This window comes from Episyrphus balteatus, chromosome 1, assembly GCF_945859705.1.
Source record: "Episyrphus balteatus chromosome 1, idEpiBalt1.1, whole genome shotgun sequence".
Classification (NCBI taxonomy): domain Eukaryota; kingdom Metazoa; phylum Arthropoda; class Insecta; order Diptera; family Syrphidae; genus Episyrphus; species Episyrphus balteatus.
Genome location: NC_079134.1, coordinates 99173051 through 99187813, shown reverse-complemented (window position 1 = coordinate 99187813; position 14763 = coordinate 99173051). Strand labels below are relative to the sequence as shown.

General features: G+C 34.3%; 1 protein-coding gene across 2 annotated transcripts in view; it reads left to right on the top strand.

Annotated features, from left to right (window-relative positions):
• The window catches only part of LOC129905970 (dehydrogenase/reductase SDR family member on chromosome X), a 39643-nt gene extending 33922 nt beyond the window's left edge, over positions 1 to 5721 (top strand). For both annotated transcript variants that reach the window (XM_055981598.1, XM_055981599.1), the window contains 4 exons: positions 2458 to 2631; positions 2801 to 3008; positions 5060 to 5258; positions 5313 to 5721. In XM_055981598.1, the coding sequence (XP_055837573.1) occupies positions 2458 to 2631; positions 2801 to 3008; positions 5060 to 5258; positions 5313 to 5510 (779 nt within the window). In that variant the 3' untranslated portion in view covers positions 5511 to 5721. The remainder of the gene's footprint in view (positions 1 to 2457; positions 2632 to 2800; positions 3009 to 5059; positions 5259 to 5312) is intronic.
• Positions 5722 to 14763: the final 9042 nt, after the last annotated feature.

Sequence of the window (14763 nt, the reverse complement as noted above, 5' to 3'; positions counted from 1 at the left end):
GGCAAGTTCAATTTGTTCTTGTCAGATGGCTTTCTTTGTGTGCGAAGGCCTCCACGACATGGATATAATCTTATTTATCAAGTTCCTAGTATTAAACACGAAGGTGTGGGTAGGGTTGCCAACCGTACTCTAAATAAGAGTATTGTACTCTATTTCACGTATGTGTACTCTATAACTCTTATAAAGTACGTCAAAATACTCTTTTTTTTTACTTAACCCTTAACTATAGTGGTGAAAATTTGTGGTGTTTTGAAATGATAAAATAAAATACAAAATTGAATTTTTTTATAAATTTTGTTTTTAAGCATCAAAAGATAACAATTTAAAAAAAAATAAAAAAATAAAAAAAAAAAAGAGAAAATTCATTTTCAACGGTTTTTATTAACTTTTTAAAAGTTGATGTGGGTCCCCTGGACCCACCACTATAGTTAAGGGTTAAGGCTGAGTGTACCACCACATAAAAATCTCAACTTTTACAAATTTATGAATAACTTTCATATTTCTAAAGAAATACATTTTATTATTAAGTTAAAATATTCGACCTTATAATTTTTATATTTGAACAATTGTAATTGTAAACACAATAGTTTTGGTCGTTGTTTGAGTACGACCTATTTGTTTTTTGTTTGTTTCTTAGTCAGACAAAAAGTTTTATTTTTTTAATTCTATTTTGGAATGAGATAGAATCAAAGTAAGGAGTAAAAATGCTTTGAAAAAAATTAAAATATATTTTTATAGAAAATAAAATGAATCGCAACTGTTGCTATTTTTCTTGACCTTGCAATGTTTGAACTATTGTAACTTTCGCAGTCATTAATATAATTCATCGAAATAAAAAAAAATCAGAAGCTTAGCTAATTAAATTAATACTTTGATTTTTTACAAATTAAGTCTTAAGGTTTTAGATATTAAATAAAGAATGAATAAAAATGCTTAAAAAGGATTTTGTTTTACTTTTTCAGATATAATAATTTATTTCTTTTTTTTTTTAATTTAAATGTTGTTCTCTATTTTACTTTGTTGTGTGTCAATTGTGCCAATGAAATGAATAATTCGGATGAATGCAAAAATGTGCAAGGACATTTTGGAAAGCCATATGCTTCCACATTTTCAGTTCATATTTGCCCAAAAACAGCATGTTTACATATGATAACGACCCCAAAACACCATCCGAAATATTTATTTATATTCTATCTTTAGCCCCATATGTGCTAACAAATTTTATATCAATCAATGTATTTTATTAGAAATAAGTTAAGCTTAAAACCGTGTGTGAATTGCGTTAAATAGTTAACACCGTGTAAAGTTTTTGACACTATTGAGGTGAATACAAAATTTTCAGCTGTTAAAAATTTATTGGGCTCTGGGACCTGATTAAATTTGAGTTAAATTTTGTTTGCAGATGGTTTTGTTTTTTTTTTTTTTATTAAAAAGGAGTTTCATGGCAGAAAAGATGCAGAGAAAAATATTAAACAATTTGAAATTTTTTTATTCACCCCAATAGTGTCAAAAATTTTACACGGTGTTAATTTTTTAACGCAATTCACACACGGCCTAAGTCAATTGTATATAGAATGTTCAAAACTGAAAATTAGAAAGCGAAAGCATCCAAATTGCACATGTCTAATGGAGAAAATTCGATCGAATGGGAACTCAATACCAAAAAGATAATGCGCCATTGTTTATAATAAAGGGTTCCCAAGAAAATATTAATTTAAATTAATAAATTATGAACCAAAAATATAAATAAAAAATATGAATAAATCATTATACTTTATTGTTTTTTTTACATATTTGCATTTTTTTTGCTCGGCTAAAAACCCATATTCAAGTAAAATTTGGCTAAATAATTGTCTTGGAGTAAGATACTCCACAAATCGACTCTGTTTAATGAAAATAAAACAGTTTCAATATTGTATGCCAAATTTGATAGTATTACGATGTTAAATAACTTAGTACTTGTTTAAAACTCTTTAAACCTCTATCGTTTGCGTTATATTTATTTGGTACTGTATGTATTGAGCCTTTTAAACTAGTACTGTTCTCCACTGATGATAACTTCCGATGAATGAGGTCTGTAATGCGATTGATGATTGGCCAAAGCATCTCAAGACTTGCGGTCATTTTGAAATCCTTTCAAAACATCTAGCTTAAAATTTGAGAAATAAAATACATAATATATAAATTCGTTTTTGAAAATATCATTGCGTTTTAATTAGGAGTAGGTTTTTCCTTGTATCATTATATATGAAATATGACTATACTAGGTATAAATAATACAAAATAACAAATAACCCAATTAATTTAAATTTTGATAAAAGTGGGCTTAGCCCGTTTTTCACTTGCACTCTAGAAATATATCCGGTGAAACCTACAACTGGACTGATTGTGAAAGAAATCCCAAAATTTCTAAATCGTGAAGTAAACACATTTTTGAATTACCGATTTTTTTTCCAGGATGCCGAGATCCAAAAGCAGGTGAAAAAGCTGTATCACAACTTGTTGACTTATCTACAACGAAAGGAAAATTCATATGCGAGTCGTTGGATGTTGGTGAACTAAGTTCAGTGATGTCCTTTGCGAAACTTGTAAAAAATAAATACAAAAAAATTGATATTCTTATAAATAACGGTAAGCAATTATGGTTGAATTCATGAACGCATCACTGCTTTTGCATCACAAAATTTTGTATGAAAAGAAAAAACTATCGACAAAAGCACGATTGCAAAAGCATGGTTCGTTACTGAATTCAGCCAACTATTTTAAATCCGTGAATTATTTTAATGTGCTTTATACCCAGCTGGAATAATGTTTGCTCCCCTACAAAAAACATCCGAAGGGTTCGAGTCACATTTTGCTGTTAACTATTTGGGCCATTTCTTTTTGACTCATCTACTTATGCCACAACTTAAGGCAGCAGGAAGTGAAGGCAAAAATGCACGAGTTGTCAACGTTTCTTCCGTTGTAAATTTAATTGGCCGAATCAATTATAACGACATCAATGGAGAGTAAGTAAAATTACACGGTGTTACAAAAATGAGGTTTCAAAATATACGCGAGCGGAGACCTATGAGGTTTTGTAGAGCTAGTCGCACTGATTACGAAACGGTATTTGAAAATCCCCTAACACCCCCAAAATCTGGAGTTACGGGCAAAAAACGGTTTTTTGAACCTTCACCCATTGAAAAAATTCTAGCTTCGTCAATTTTTTACCCATTTTCGATTTTTTTAAAACTGATAGAAGATAAATATACCTTTTCAACAATGTATAAAACAGGTAACTCGGTTAAACCACCTAGAATTTATAAGCTGTCAAAGTTCAAAAATTCCATTTTTTTCGTCATTTGCCCAACTTCGGCATCAATTTAAAGTATATGTTTTCAAAACAACATTCTATTTAACAAAAATATTCTAAAACTATATCTATTTCCCAATCAATCGAGGTATTTTTTATGAAAATCACTTCAAAATTGGCTTAGAAAAAAAAATTTTTCGATTTCAACCCAGATACAGAAATTCGAACTTTTAGGTATAGAACAAAAATGTTGTTTCGGCACGTAGTAGGATAACTTGGGAGTAAGGATTTGACTACGGGTTTTTGTAGAGGAGCTCAATACAAACATTTTTTTTCTTAAGGAGGGGGGTCTATCTCTCCCCGTTTAGGTGGGAGGGGCATTTTTCTAAAAAAAATTTATCAAAATAAAAAAAAATTATTAAAAAACAACGGCAACACTTACAGTAATAAATGATACCATTTCCGAAAGGCAACATTATACATTTGATTCCAATTTTTAAATCAATATATTATAACAAATAGTTTTTGAAATAATCGATTTCAAAGTTAAAAATAGGCGAAAAAAATTTTTTAAAACTCATTTTATACTATTTTTGTCCAGACTGTGAATTTTAGTAAACAAAATTACTCACACAGAAAACTGCCTCAATTGATTCCTTATCGAACAGTGAAAACTATATGTTTCTATGTCTTCTAGTTTATGAGAAAATTGAAAAATAAAAACAAAAAATATTTTGAAAATAGAAAAATCTGATAAAATAATTTTTCAATTTTCTCAAAAACTAGAAGACATAGAAACATATAGTTTTCACTGTTTGATAAGGAATCAATTGAGGTAGTTTTCTGGCTAAGTAATTTTTTTATTAAAATTCACAGTCTGGACAAAAGAAGTATAAAATGAGTTTTAAAAATTTTTTTTCGCCTATTTTTAACTTTGAAATCGATTATTTCAAAAACTATTGGTTATATTATATTGATTTTTAAATCAATATAATATAATATATAATATAATAATTGGAATCAAATGTACAATTTTGCCTTTCGGAAATGGTATAATGGGATAATTTTTTTTTTGAAAACCTAAATGGGGAGAGATAGACCCCCTCCCAAAGAAAAAAATGTCTGTATTGAGCTCCTCTACAAAAACCCGTTATCAAATCCTGGCTGCCAAGTTATCCTACTACGTGCCGAAACAACATTTTTGTTCTATACCTAAAAGTTCGAATTTCTGTATCTGGGTTGAAATCGAAAATTTTTTTTTTCTAATCCAATTTTAAAGTGATTTTCATAAATAATACCTCGATTGATTGGGAAATAGATATAGTTTTATAATATATTTTTTAAATAGCATGTTGTTTTGAAAACATATACTTTAAATTGATGCCGAAGTTGGGCAAATGACGAAAAAAATGGAATTTTTGAACTTTGACAGCTTATAAATTCTAAGTGGTTTAACCAAGATATGTAAATGTTTTATACATTGTTGAAAAGGTATATTTATCTTCTATCAGAAACTGTAAAATCGAAAATGGGTAAAAAATTGACGAAGTTAGAATTTTTTTAATGGGTGAAGGTCCAAAAACCGTTTTTTGCCCGTAACTCCAGATTTTGAAGGTGTTAGGGGATTTTCAAATACCGTTTCGTAATCAGTGCGACTAGCTATACAAAACCTGATAGGTCTCCGCCCGCGTATATTTTGAGTGTTACCCCGTGTTATTAAAATAGAATTCATACGAACTTTAATGATTACCAATTCTTATTCAGCAAATATTACTATCCTGCTACTGCTTACAATCAGAGCAAATTAGCTCAAATTCTCGCTACTCGTCATCTTAATCAAATGCTTCGTGAACAAAACGCGCATGTAGAAGTATTTGCTGTGCATCCAGGCGTAGTTGACACAGATTTGTTTGAGTACTCTGCAACAACAGCAGTTCCATTCCTGAAAAAACTTATATTCAAAGTAATTATAAAATTCTCTACAAGACACTCATGTAAAAAGCTTCTTTGATTTCAGACTCCAGAACGAGGTTCCAGAACCATAGTTTATGCAGCTATCGATCCGCGCCTTGAGGGCAAAGGTGGCAGTTATCTTAGCAATGGTGGAAAAAGCCCTTTCCATCCCGATGCAAAGGATTCGCAAAAATGTGCAAAGCTTTTTAAATTCAGCTGTGATTTGCTTAAAATCACAGAATATGGCAATGATATAATTTAAAAGCTTATGTAATTCATAACATAAAAAAGACTTTTGCACCTTTGAAAGGTGTGTGGTATATAGTGTTTCTACTTTTTAAGGCTACATATAACTTATACCATATAGATCTAACGTTTTTGCTCTGTTTTTATATTTCTAATTTATTTGTATTGCTTTAAGACACGGATCGCTATTATTAAAAATATATATTTTATATGCGTATAACATGTTAGGTACTGTTTTTATTTTCACCTTTTTTTTAAAGAAAAAGCTTTCTCCAATTATAATATAATTCATTATGTGAAATTTTGATCAATTCGACGCTGTTTCGAGTGTTAGGTTAGTGGAGTGTTGAACCTCGGTACCTCTTCTGTAGGTTAGGTTAAATAGAAATGGCAGTCAGGAAAACGACAGACACACTTAGACCACTTATTGCTCCGTTGTGATACCATGATTATGCAAGGAAATTCCTCACTAATTAAACCAGTTGGAGCTTTTAATGAAGCGGTGAAGGTTGAAGATGTCACTATGTCAGTATTAATTAGTTCACTAGTATTTTCCAAGAAATATTTTTCCAAGTAAAGGGCAGGACATGAGCAGATTGTTTCTTCTTCCTCATCAAAGCAACTTCTACAGAAGTCATTTGAGACTACGCCACTACTACTTATGGCGTTGCAGCAACATTGCAGAAATCAGGCGATTCTGCAACGGAAAAAAGATCAACGTGACCTTCAAAAACTGAAACCTTAATACGACAATCATCTCTACAGGAAACCGCCAATCATTTGAAGATGTTAAGAACTTCCTAAAGGCTAGGAAGATTCAATTGAACACATTTACGCCCCGACTAGACCGGAAAAACCTGCTACTACTGAAAGGACTCCATTTCACTCTGGCACCCATCGAAGTGGAGGACGAACTGAGAATTGAGGGTCTCCCAGTAATAAAAGTCACGGAATTTAAATCGAAAAGGGCGCAAGCAAAGCAGTATAATAATTTTGTTGTCGAACTCAACAAGAACTGTGACATCGCTGAAGTCTTCTCCAAGACCATGATAATGAACCACAGGGTTTATTGGGAGCGGTTAAGGTCGAACGACATCGTGCAGTGTCGCAACTGCCAACGCTTTGGCCACACTGCAACCAACTGCGGGCGCCAGTACGTGTGCGTCAAATGCAAGGAGGAACATGAGCCAGGTCAGTGCAAAAGGGAAGAGAACACTGTTGAAAATTATTGAACTAGTTGGTATTTACCTTTATATTTTGATCTATTACATTTAAATTTCTATTCTATTAATATTTCTAAGCTTTCTTATCTAAGCTTTTCTCTTATATAAAGTAATGCTTTTTTATATTACTTTCTTTCGCAATTGTACTTTCAAATTAGAATTATCTTAAAGTGAATTAAAGACAAGTTTGTTTAAATCTCGGCCTTTCTCTTTTTTGAAGAACATTTTATTACATTTTATTACATGTATTACGCAATTGTACTTTCAAATTAGAATTATCTTAAAGTGAATTAAAGACAAGTTTGTTTAAATCTCGGCCTTTCTCTTTTTTGAAGAACATTTTATTAGATTTTATTACAAAATACGAAAGGGCGTGGGTAGGTATTTGCAAAGCTGTTAGTGTGCGACAACATGATGTTATAGAATTATATAAATTGCGAAGGCCAGCTGCATCTGTTCTTTGGTGGACGGAGCGAAGGGAAAGTAATTGCTGCATATTTTTATCCACCAAACGTTCTACGTCACCAAATTGTTCTTGTAGGAGAGAGATAGCGGCTTCATAACACATACCTGAAGCTGTAAATCCACCGATGACATTTTTTGCGCTGCCAGTTAACACAGATTCCAAATAACTGAATTTGTCGGATGATGTTAAATTTCCGTTTTCGTGAACAGCCGTTCGGAACTGCTCCCAAAACGATAACCACTCATGATAATTGCCATCGAATTTTTTAAGCTGCAATTTGGGAAGTATAACGGAATAATTAGAATTATTATTATGAGATGATGAATTGTTGAGAGGCGATCTTGATGTATTATTTGTGGGTGGGTTAAGCTTGTTTCTGACTTTCTGGAGACGAGAATTTAGACGAGAAAGAACACCTATTGCCGAGTCTTCATATTCGCTGACCCTTTCAAATTCCCTGTCTAGTTCATCTGTCTTGAGAAGACCTTTAGTTTGCACATCTTTGTTAACAGCATTGAGACTTTCATGGGCTAACGTCAGTCGCTGGACAAATTGAACAATTTCTTCCTCAATGGTATCCAGGTCATTTGTTGAATTGAGTTGAGAGCTTTCATTGTCGAGAAAATCCGTAGCATTTTTCACAATTTTTGTTACCTGACCTCTATACGCAGATCGTGCAGATAACTCCATATTTAACTAGTTAAATTGAAACGCGTCGTACTTTTACGTTACAAAAAAAAAGAATTCTTTATTAATTTTGCTAATCTCTGTTCACCTTTACCGGGTTTCGGCACCATGTAATAAAATGTAATAAAATGTTCTTCAAAAAAGAGAAAGGCCGAGATTTAAACAAACTTGTCTTTAATTCACTTTAAGATAATTCTAATTTGAAAGTACAATTGCGAAAGAAAGTAATATAAAAAAGCATTACTTTATATAAGAGAAAAGCTTAGATAAGAAAGCTTAGAAATATTAATAGAATAGAAATTTAAATGTAATAGATCAAAATATAAAGGTAAATACCAACTAGTTCAATAATTTTCAACAAACACCGGATTGGACGTCTGGTGCGCCAATTGCCAAAAGGAAGGACATCCAGCCAGCTTTAAGGGATGCCCAACACTAAAGGCTAAACTCACAGAGAGAAACACCATGAAGGCGGATAAAAAGGCTCAGCAAGAGTTTGCTGCTAAATCAGCCTGTTCGCTGACCCGGCCAGCAATTAGCTATGCAGCAGTAGCCGTGAATGGACGAGGATTTAAAAAGGCGGAAGCAACAGCAGCACCAAAGGCATCAGACACCAAGAACCAGATCCAGCAGAAGCCACAACAACAGCAAGCAAGGACCCCAACTTGAACCATCCCAGTGAAGAAAGGACCAGCAAAGCCCAAAAGACCAGGCCCAACCTCAACACCACCATCGATGAAACTGAACAACGAAGTAGAGCGCCTCTTCGGGGATAATCTCCTTACAGTGATGCAGAAAGCCCGGAGTGCCGTTCCACCCAATTATCGGCAACTAAGTCAAATATACAAAATTATCGCGGAATTGCAATACTGTCAACTATTCCCAAGTTATTTGAAAAAATGGTTACTGATAAGCTTAGTTTAGCACTTAAGTCGGCCATTAGTGAGCATCAACATGGATTCTTTAAGGGTAGATCCACAACCACCAATTTAGCTGATTATACATCCCATATTCTTTTAGAAATGGAGAAGGGCAACCAGGTTGATGCAATCTACACCGACTTTAGCAAAGCTTTCGACAGAGTGGACCATTGCTTACTTCTTCTAAAGTTAAAAAAACATGGTATTCATTAAACTTTGTTAAATTGGATTGCGTCCTATTTATCTAACAGAACACAGTGTGTTAGGTTTTGGATCTTAAGTTTATTCAAAATGTTAATGCTGATGTTGATGGTTTTTTGTTACAGGAATGTCTAAACACACTTGTAAGTTGGTGTAAAATGAATGGAATGTCACTTAATGTTGATAAGTGTAACGTTATTTCGTTCTTAAGGAAAAAAAATCCAATAATTTTCAACTACACCATTGTTGGACAGATATTGGTTCGAAAGGAAGAAATAAAAGACCTTGGCATTATTGTAGACAAAAAACTCACTTTTAAAGAACAAATTGACAAAATACACTCTAAAAGTATGTGTATGCTAGGGTTTGTTAAAAGAAGATCAATTGAATTCAATGACCCTTATATCACTAAAGCAATTTACTGTTCTTTGGTCCGCCCTTTGTTAGAGTATTGTAGTGTTATTTGGTCTCCTTTTTATGATATCGATGTTAAAAAACTTGAGTCTGTCCAAAAGCAATTTTTGCTGTTTGCATTAAGAGGTCTTGGATGGAGCACTGAGTCGTATGTGCTACCTCGATACTCTCATCGTCTAAGGCTCATTGATATGTGTAGTCTTGCTAATCGAAGGAAGTTATCAGAGGCTCTATTCGCGTTTGATCTTCTCGAAGAAAATATTGAATCCTCGTACTTATGTTCTAAAATTACAATCAATTCTAATGTGCGCACTCTAAGACATACCAGATTTTTAAAGGAAACATTTTCAAAGACTAATTATGCCTCCCATGAATCATTTAATAGATGTTCAAAAACTTTTAATAAATACTCTGACCTGTTCTCATTTGACATAAGTAGAGAATGCTTTAAGAAAAAAATCTTGCAAAAAATGATAGATGAAGAATCTTCGTGATACGTTGCCTTTTTTCTATTTTCATTGTTTAAAGTCAATAATTTCATATACCTAGTTATTTGTTTTCTTAGTAATTTAAAAATGTATAAACAAATTTATTTCATCTCATTTATATTTTAATTTATTTTCAAATCTTATTTATATTCTTGTTATCTATATACATAATGTATGTTGTTATTTATCTTTTTTTAATTTTGTAATTTAAAAACAAATTTTTGTACCTTTTGTTGTCTCATTTTGACAAAATATATATAAACCTAAGTGAGGGAGATAAGTCCGCGGCCTTAGCCACCTTCATTAATTGTACAGCCTAGAAAAGAGGACATCATTTGATATGTTCATGAAGAACAACAATCCAGACATCGCCCTCATTTGCGAAACCAACGTGACAAGGAAGAACAACATCGATATCCGGGGATACAACACATATCGGCAGGATAAAACAGAGAACCGCAGAGGGACCGCAATATTTGTTAAAAAGAATCTAAGCACCATCATCACAGGACTTCTCACCAGTGAAGCCACAGCTATCAACTTAAACACAGGAAGAGATGAATCATTGACGATTATCAGCGTTCACTTCAAGTGCAGTTCCAACGGCGGTGATTTTAACGCTAGACATCAACTCTGGATGGATACAACTGTTAGCGCTCGAGGCAAAGCGATAGCCGACTGGCTAGATATCAACAGTTCTCAACACTCCCTAGTTCCAGTTTCCCAACCGAAACCAACCTACCCGAGAACACCATCAACCCTGGACTTTTTCCTCCAGCTTCAAATCTCATTCATATAGAACCAGACTTCAGCAACTTCACCTGTTCAACAGTACCCAGCGACTCGGATCATGAAGCAGTTCAGCTAATAATAAAGCTTTAGAATCCCATTTACGTTATAGAACAACCAGTAGCACACTTCATTAACTACAGAGGTCTAGATGTAGACATGCTGCAGAGGGACGTCGAGCAAACCGTGACACTGCTGGGATAGATACAAACAAGCCCGGAATCTGGCAACTCGTACTGTTCGTCGTTCTAAGCTAAGATTTTACTTTTCAAAACTAAGTACTTCTTTGCCTTCAAAAATTCTTTGGCGTAATCTTCGCGAATTAAGTTTGGTTGATAAATCTAACATAACCTGTGATATTGACTTAAATGATCTTAACAATTCATTTCTGTCTAGTGGAATTTCAACAAACACTTTTGATTTTGAAACGATGCCCACATCTACTTTCGAATTCCAAACCGAGTTCGAAACAGTTTCAGAGGTTGAAATTTTCAATACTACTATGGTGCTTCTATCAAATGCTAGGTTTTAGCAAGGCAAATACAAAATCATCTGTCTTTAAATTCCCTTTTAAGTCCACTACAATCGGGATTCAGAGCTGGCCATAGTTGTTCCACCGCTATGGTACACATTCTGGACGAAATTAGACGAGAATTTGACCAAAAATGTTTAACTTTACTTTGCCTTCTTGACTTCTCAAAAGCCTTTACTTTGCCTTCTTCACTTCTCAAAGGCCTTTGATAGAGTTAATCATTCAATTCTTTGTTGGAAAATGCGACATTACTTTGGCTTTAGGGCGTTACGACTAATTGCCAGTTTTCTGATGGATAGGTTTCAAAGAGTTGTGGTAGGGGACAATTGCTCTAATGTTAGGGCACTGGTTCAAGGTGTTCCTCAAGGCTCAATCCTTGACCCCATTCTTTTCTGCCTGTATATAAATGACCTACCATCAGTTTGCAACTATGCATCTATCCACCTCTATGCTGACGATGTCCAACTGTACTATTCGAAACCCTTTTCTGAATTAGATGAGCTTGTTGCCAATCTGAATAAAGACTTATCATCTATTAACAAATGGGCTTTAATCAATGGGCTTACCTTAAACCCTACTAAATGCCAGGCAATCCCTATTTCTAACCGAACTTTTGAACTTTCTTCTGTACCTAAAATTATTCTGTCAGATTCATAGGATAGAGCTGGTGTTGAAACTGTAAAAAGTCTTGGCTTTATCATAAATCGTAACTTATCTTCTTACAACCATATTAACACGGTGGTTGAGAGAATTTATTCTTGTCTTCGGAGATTATAGATTTCCGCTAGTTTCACACCATTTGAAACCCGAAAAAGACTCGTTGTAATGCTTATCATGCCCATTATTATTTATGCTGAGGTAGTTTATAGCGATCTAGATTCACTTTCAAGCCATAAGCCACAAGTTGCTTTCAATGATTCAGTTAGATACATTTATCAAGTACGTAATTACGACAGAATTTCCTTGATGGCGAGAAATATTTTAGGTTGCACATTAGAACAGCATAGAATTATTAAAAACTGTTTATTTCTATTTAAATTAATTAGTACAAAAACGCCTGACTATCTGTACTCCAAGCTTCAATTTATGCGCTCTGTTAGAACTTTCAATACTGTAACCCTAAGATACAACTACCTTAATTCATCTCGACTATTTTTCATAAATGCGGTCAAAATTTGGAATTCTTTGCCTCAAAACATTAAGCGGATATCAAACTCTGGAAAATTAAAAAATGAGCTGTTGAATTTGTATGCATATCAATGAAAAAAAAAACCCTTCGATTTATCTTTCATTCGCTCCTGATTCTTCTCCTATCTTCTTTTTTCTCCCTTCATTTTCTTTTTCTTCTTTTGTATAATTGTAATTGATTGAGTAAGTAGTATTTGATTGAGTGAGATTATTATTAATTAATATTTTTTTGTTTTCTTTGATTTATAAATGTATTTCTTTGTAATACTGTACTATAAAAGACTTTGTCTTAATGTATACCACTTAAAATTTAATAAACTTAAACTTAAACTTTAGCGATGATTTAACAAAACGCTTACTTTGGTATGCCTTTACTCATGTTAACCCTTAACCACCTACCTGCGATCTCACAGACCGCAACGGTTTTTCAAATGCAAACATTTCTTTGTGTGTAGGTTAGTAAAATGGAACGGGTCGTTATTCTGTATTCCAAAATTCTGTATGACCAACATTCTGTATCTGAAGAACAAATTCTGTATGAACATAATTCTGTATTCCATTATTCTGCTTTTCTTTTATTCTGTATTTCAAAATTCTGTAAATCCAAAATTCTGTTTTTCAAAATTCTGCAAATCCATTATTTTGCTTTTAAAAATTCCTTAATTCTGAATCTCTACATTAAAACATGTCCCTCAATTAAGCAGAGCAAGGTCAGCAGACCATAAGTTTTGTTATTGGACCTTGTAGTGCTAATTAAGTACCCCAAAATTAAATCAAGTGCTCCCCTACTTTTGGAAAAACTTAATGTTCTGCTAACTTGATTTAAAGTTAGCAGAGCAATTACCAGAAAATGCCTTAAACTGTTAGTAAAAAAATTGGGTTCGGTATAATATTTAGGTGCTAATTAAGTGCTCTACGAATCCCAACAAAATTTCCAAAAAAAGTAACTCTATCAAGTAACTCTAGCCATAAACACCTGGTGGTAGCACCTTCAAGATGTTGTTGTTGTTCAAAGATTATAATGAAATTGACGGTATAAAATAGCAGCAATTATGGAAACATACGAAACTTAAACATAATCCAAAAAAAAAATTTTTACAAAAATAATTTTTTTATGTGATTTTTGAAAAAGAAATTATTTTTTTTTTCAAATTATCTTGAATAATTAAGTACTTTACTAATTTGAGTTAAGTACCTAATTTTCGGAAGAATTTTCCGAGATTTTCCATTAAAAAAATATTTTCATTTTCCATACAAATTCATGTGCTACTAACTCCAATTGGTGCCTGGCAAAAATCCTCGATCGAACCCTCCAAGTGGGTGCCGGGCGGACAATGACCACCACAGTTTATGCTTTGTACGATGTCAAAGCGGTGGCAGCTAAGGTTAGGTTGGATCGCTGAGTGGTTCTTACTTCTTAATAGTACAATCCTCAGAAATTCAACTTCACCATAGATTCGGGGTCCCTAATTTTAGTGGTGGTGTGAGCTTTTTGAAACCGTGCCGAAGAATGCAAGACTGGGGGGTAAACCAGTCACTTACGAGCTCTTTCGGATGCCTGGCAAGGTCCGAAATAGACAAGCCTTACCCCGGTACACGGCTCTGCCGGGGCTGACCTTTTCTTTCCGTTTCTACTCGTGGGACCTTCTATGAACGCTTTAAACAAAAAAACAAAACAAACAAACAAACAAAACCAAAAAAACATGGCGGGAAGCAGGACTTGCCGGCCACTTGCTCTAAAATAGCGAGTGATGCGGCAGTCATGCCAACGTCTACTACTTGCAGGACGGAGTCAAATCCTAATGCTAGTAGTACAAACAATCTTCCGGGAACGGCGCCTCTGCTGCCACCGGTTCGCGATGAGGAAGTGAAAAACAACCAAACCGTAAACCTAGGTGGCGGAATGTCTCTCCTGGAAAGAAACAAACTTCCGGAGTTGCCAACTCTGCTGCCACCGGCTAGCGGCGAGGTAGTCAAGAACGACCAAACCGCCAACCAAGGTGACGTAACGTCTCTCCCGGAAGGAAGTATGAAAATGTGTGGAAAGGGGACGGTGTCACTGCTGCCACCGGTCTGTATCACAGACCAAGGTGACGGGGCACCCAAACCAGGAAACAACAATGTCCAAGGGGGGGGGGGGAGGCAGGGATGCTATTAGCAACTCTGTCTCTACCTCCAATGCCCGTAATACCAGTGAGACGGGGAAGAATATCATGGCGGGAGGGGTTAGTGATACTAAAACCGCTGGCCACGATAAGTCATCCTCGAATCCAGCTGCTCCTTCCCTTGGTGGAGCTGCAGTTCTGAACAAGAACTCCAGCTCGGCCAAGGAAGGGGGCAAAACAAGATCCAGACCCGCTA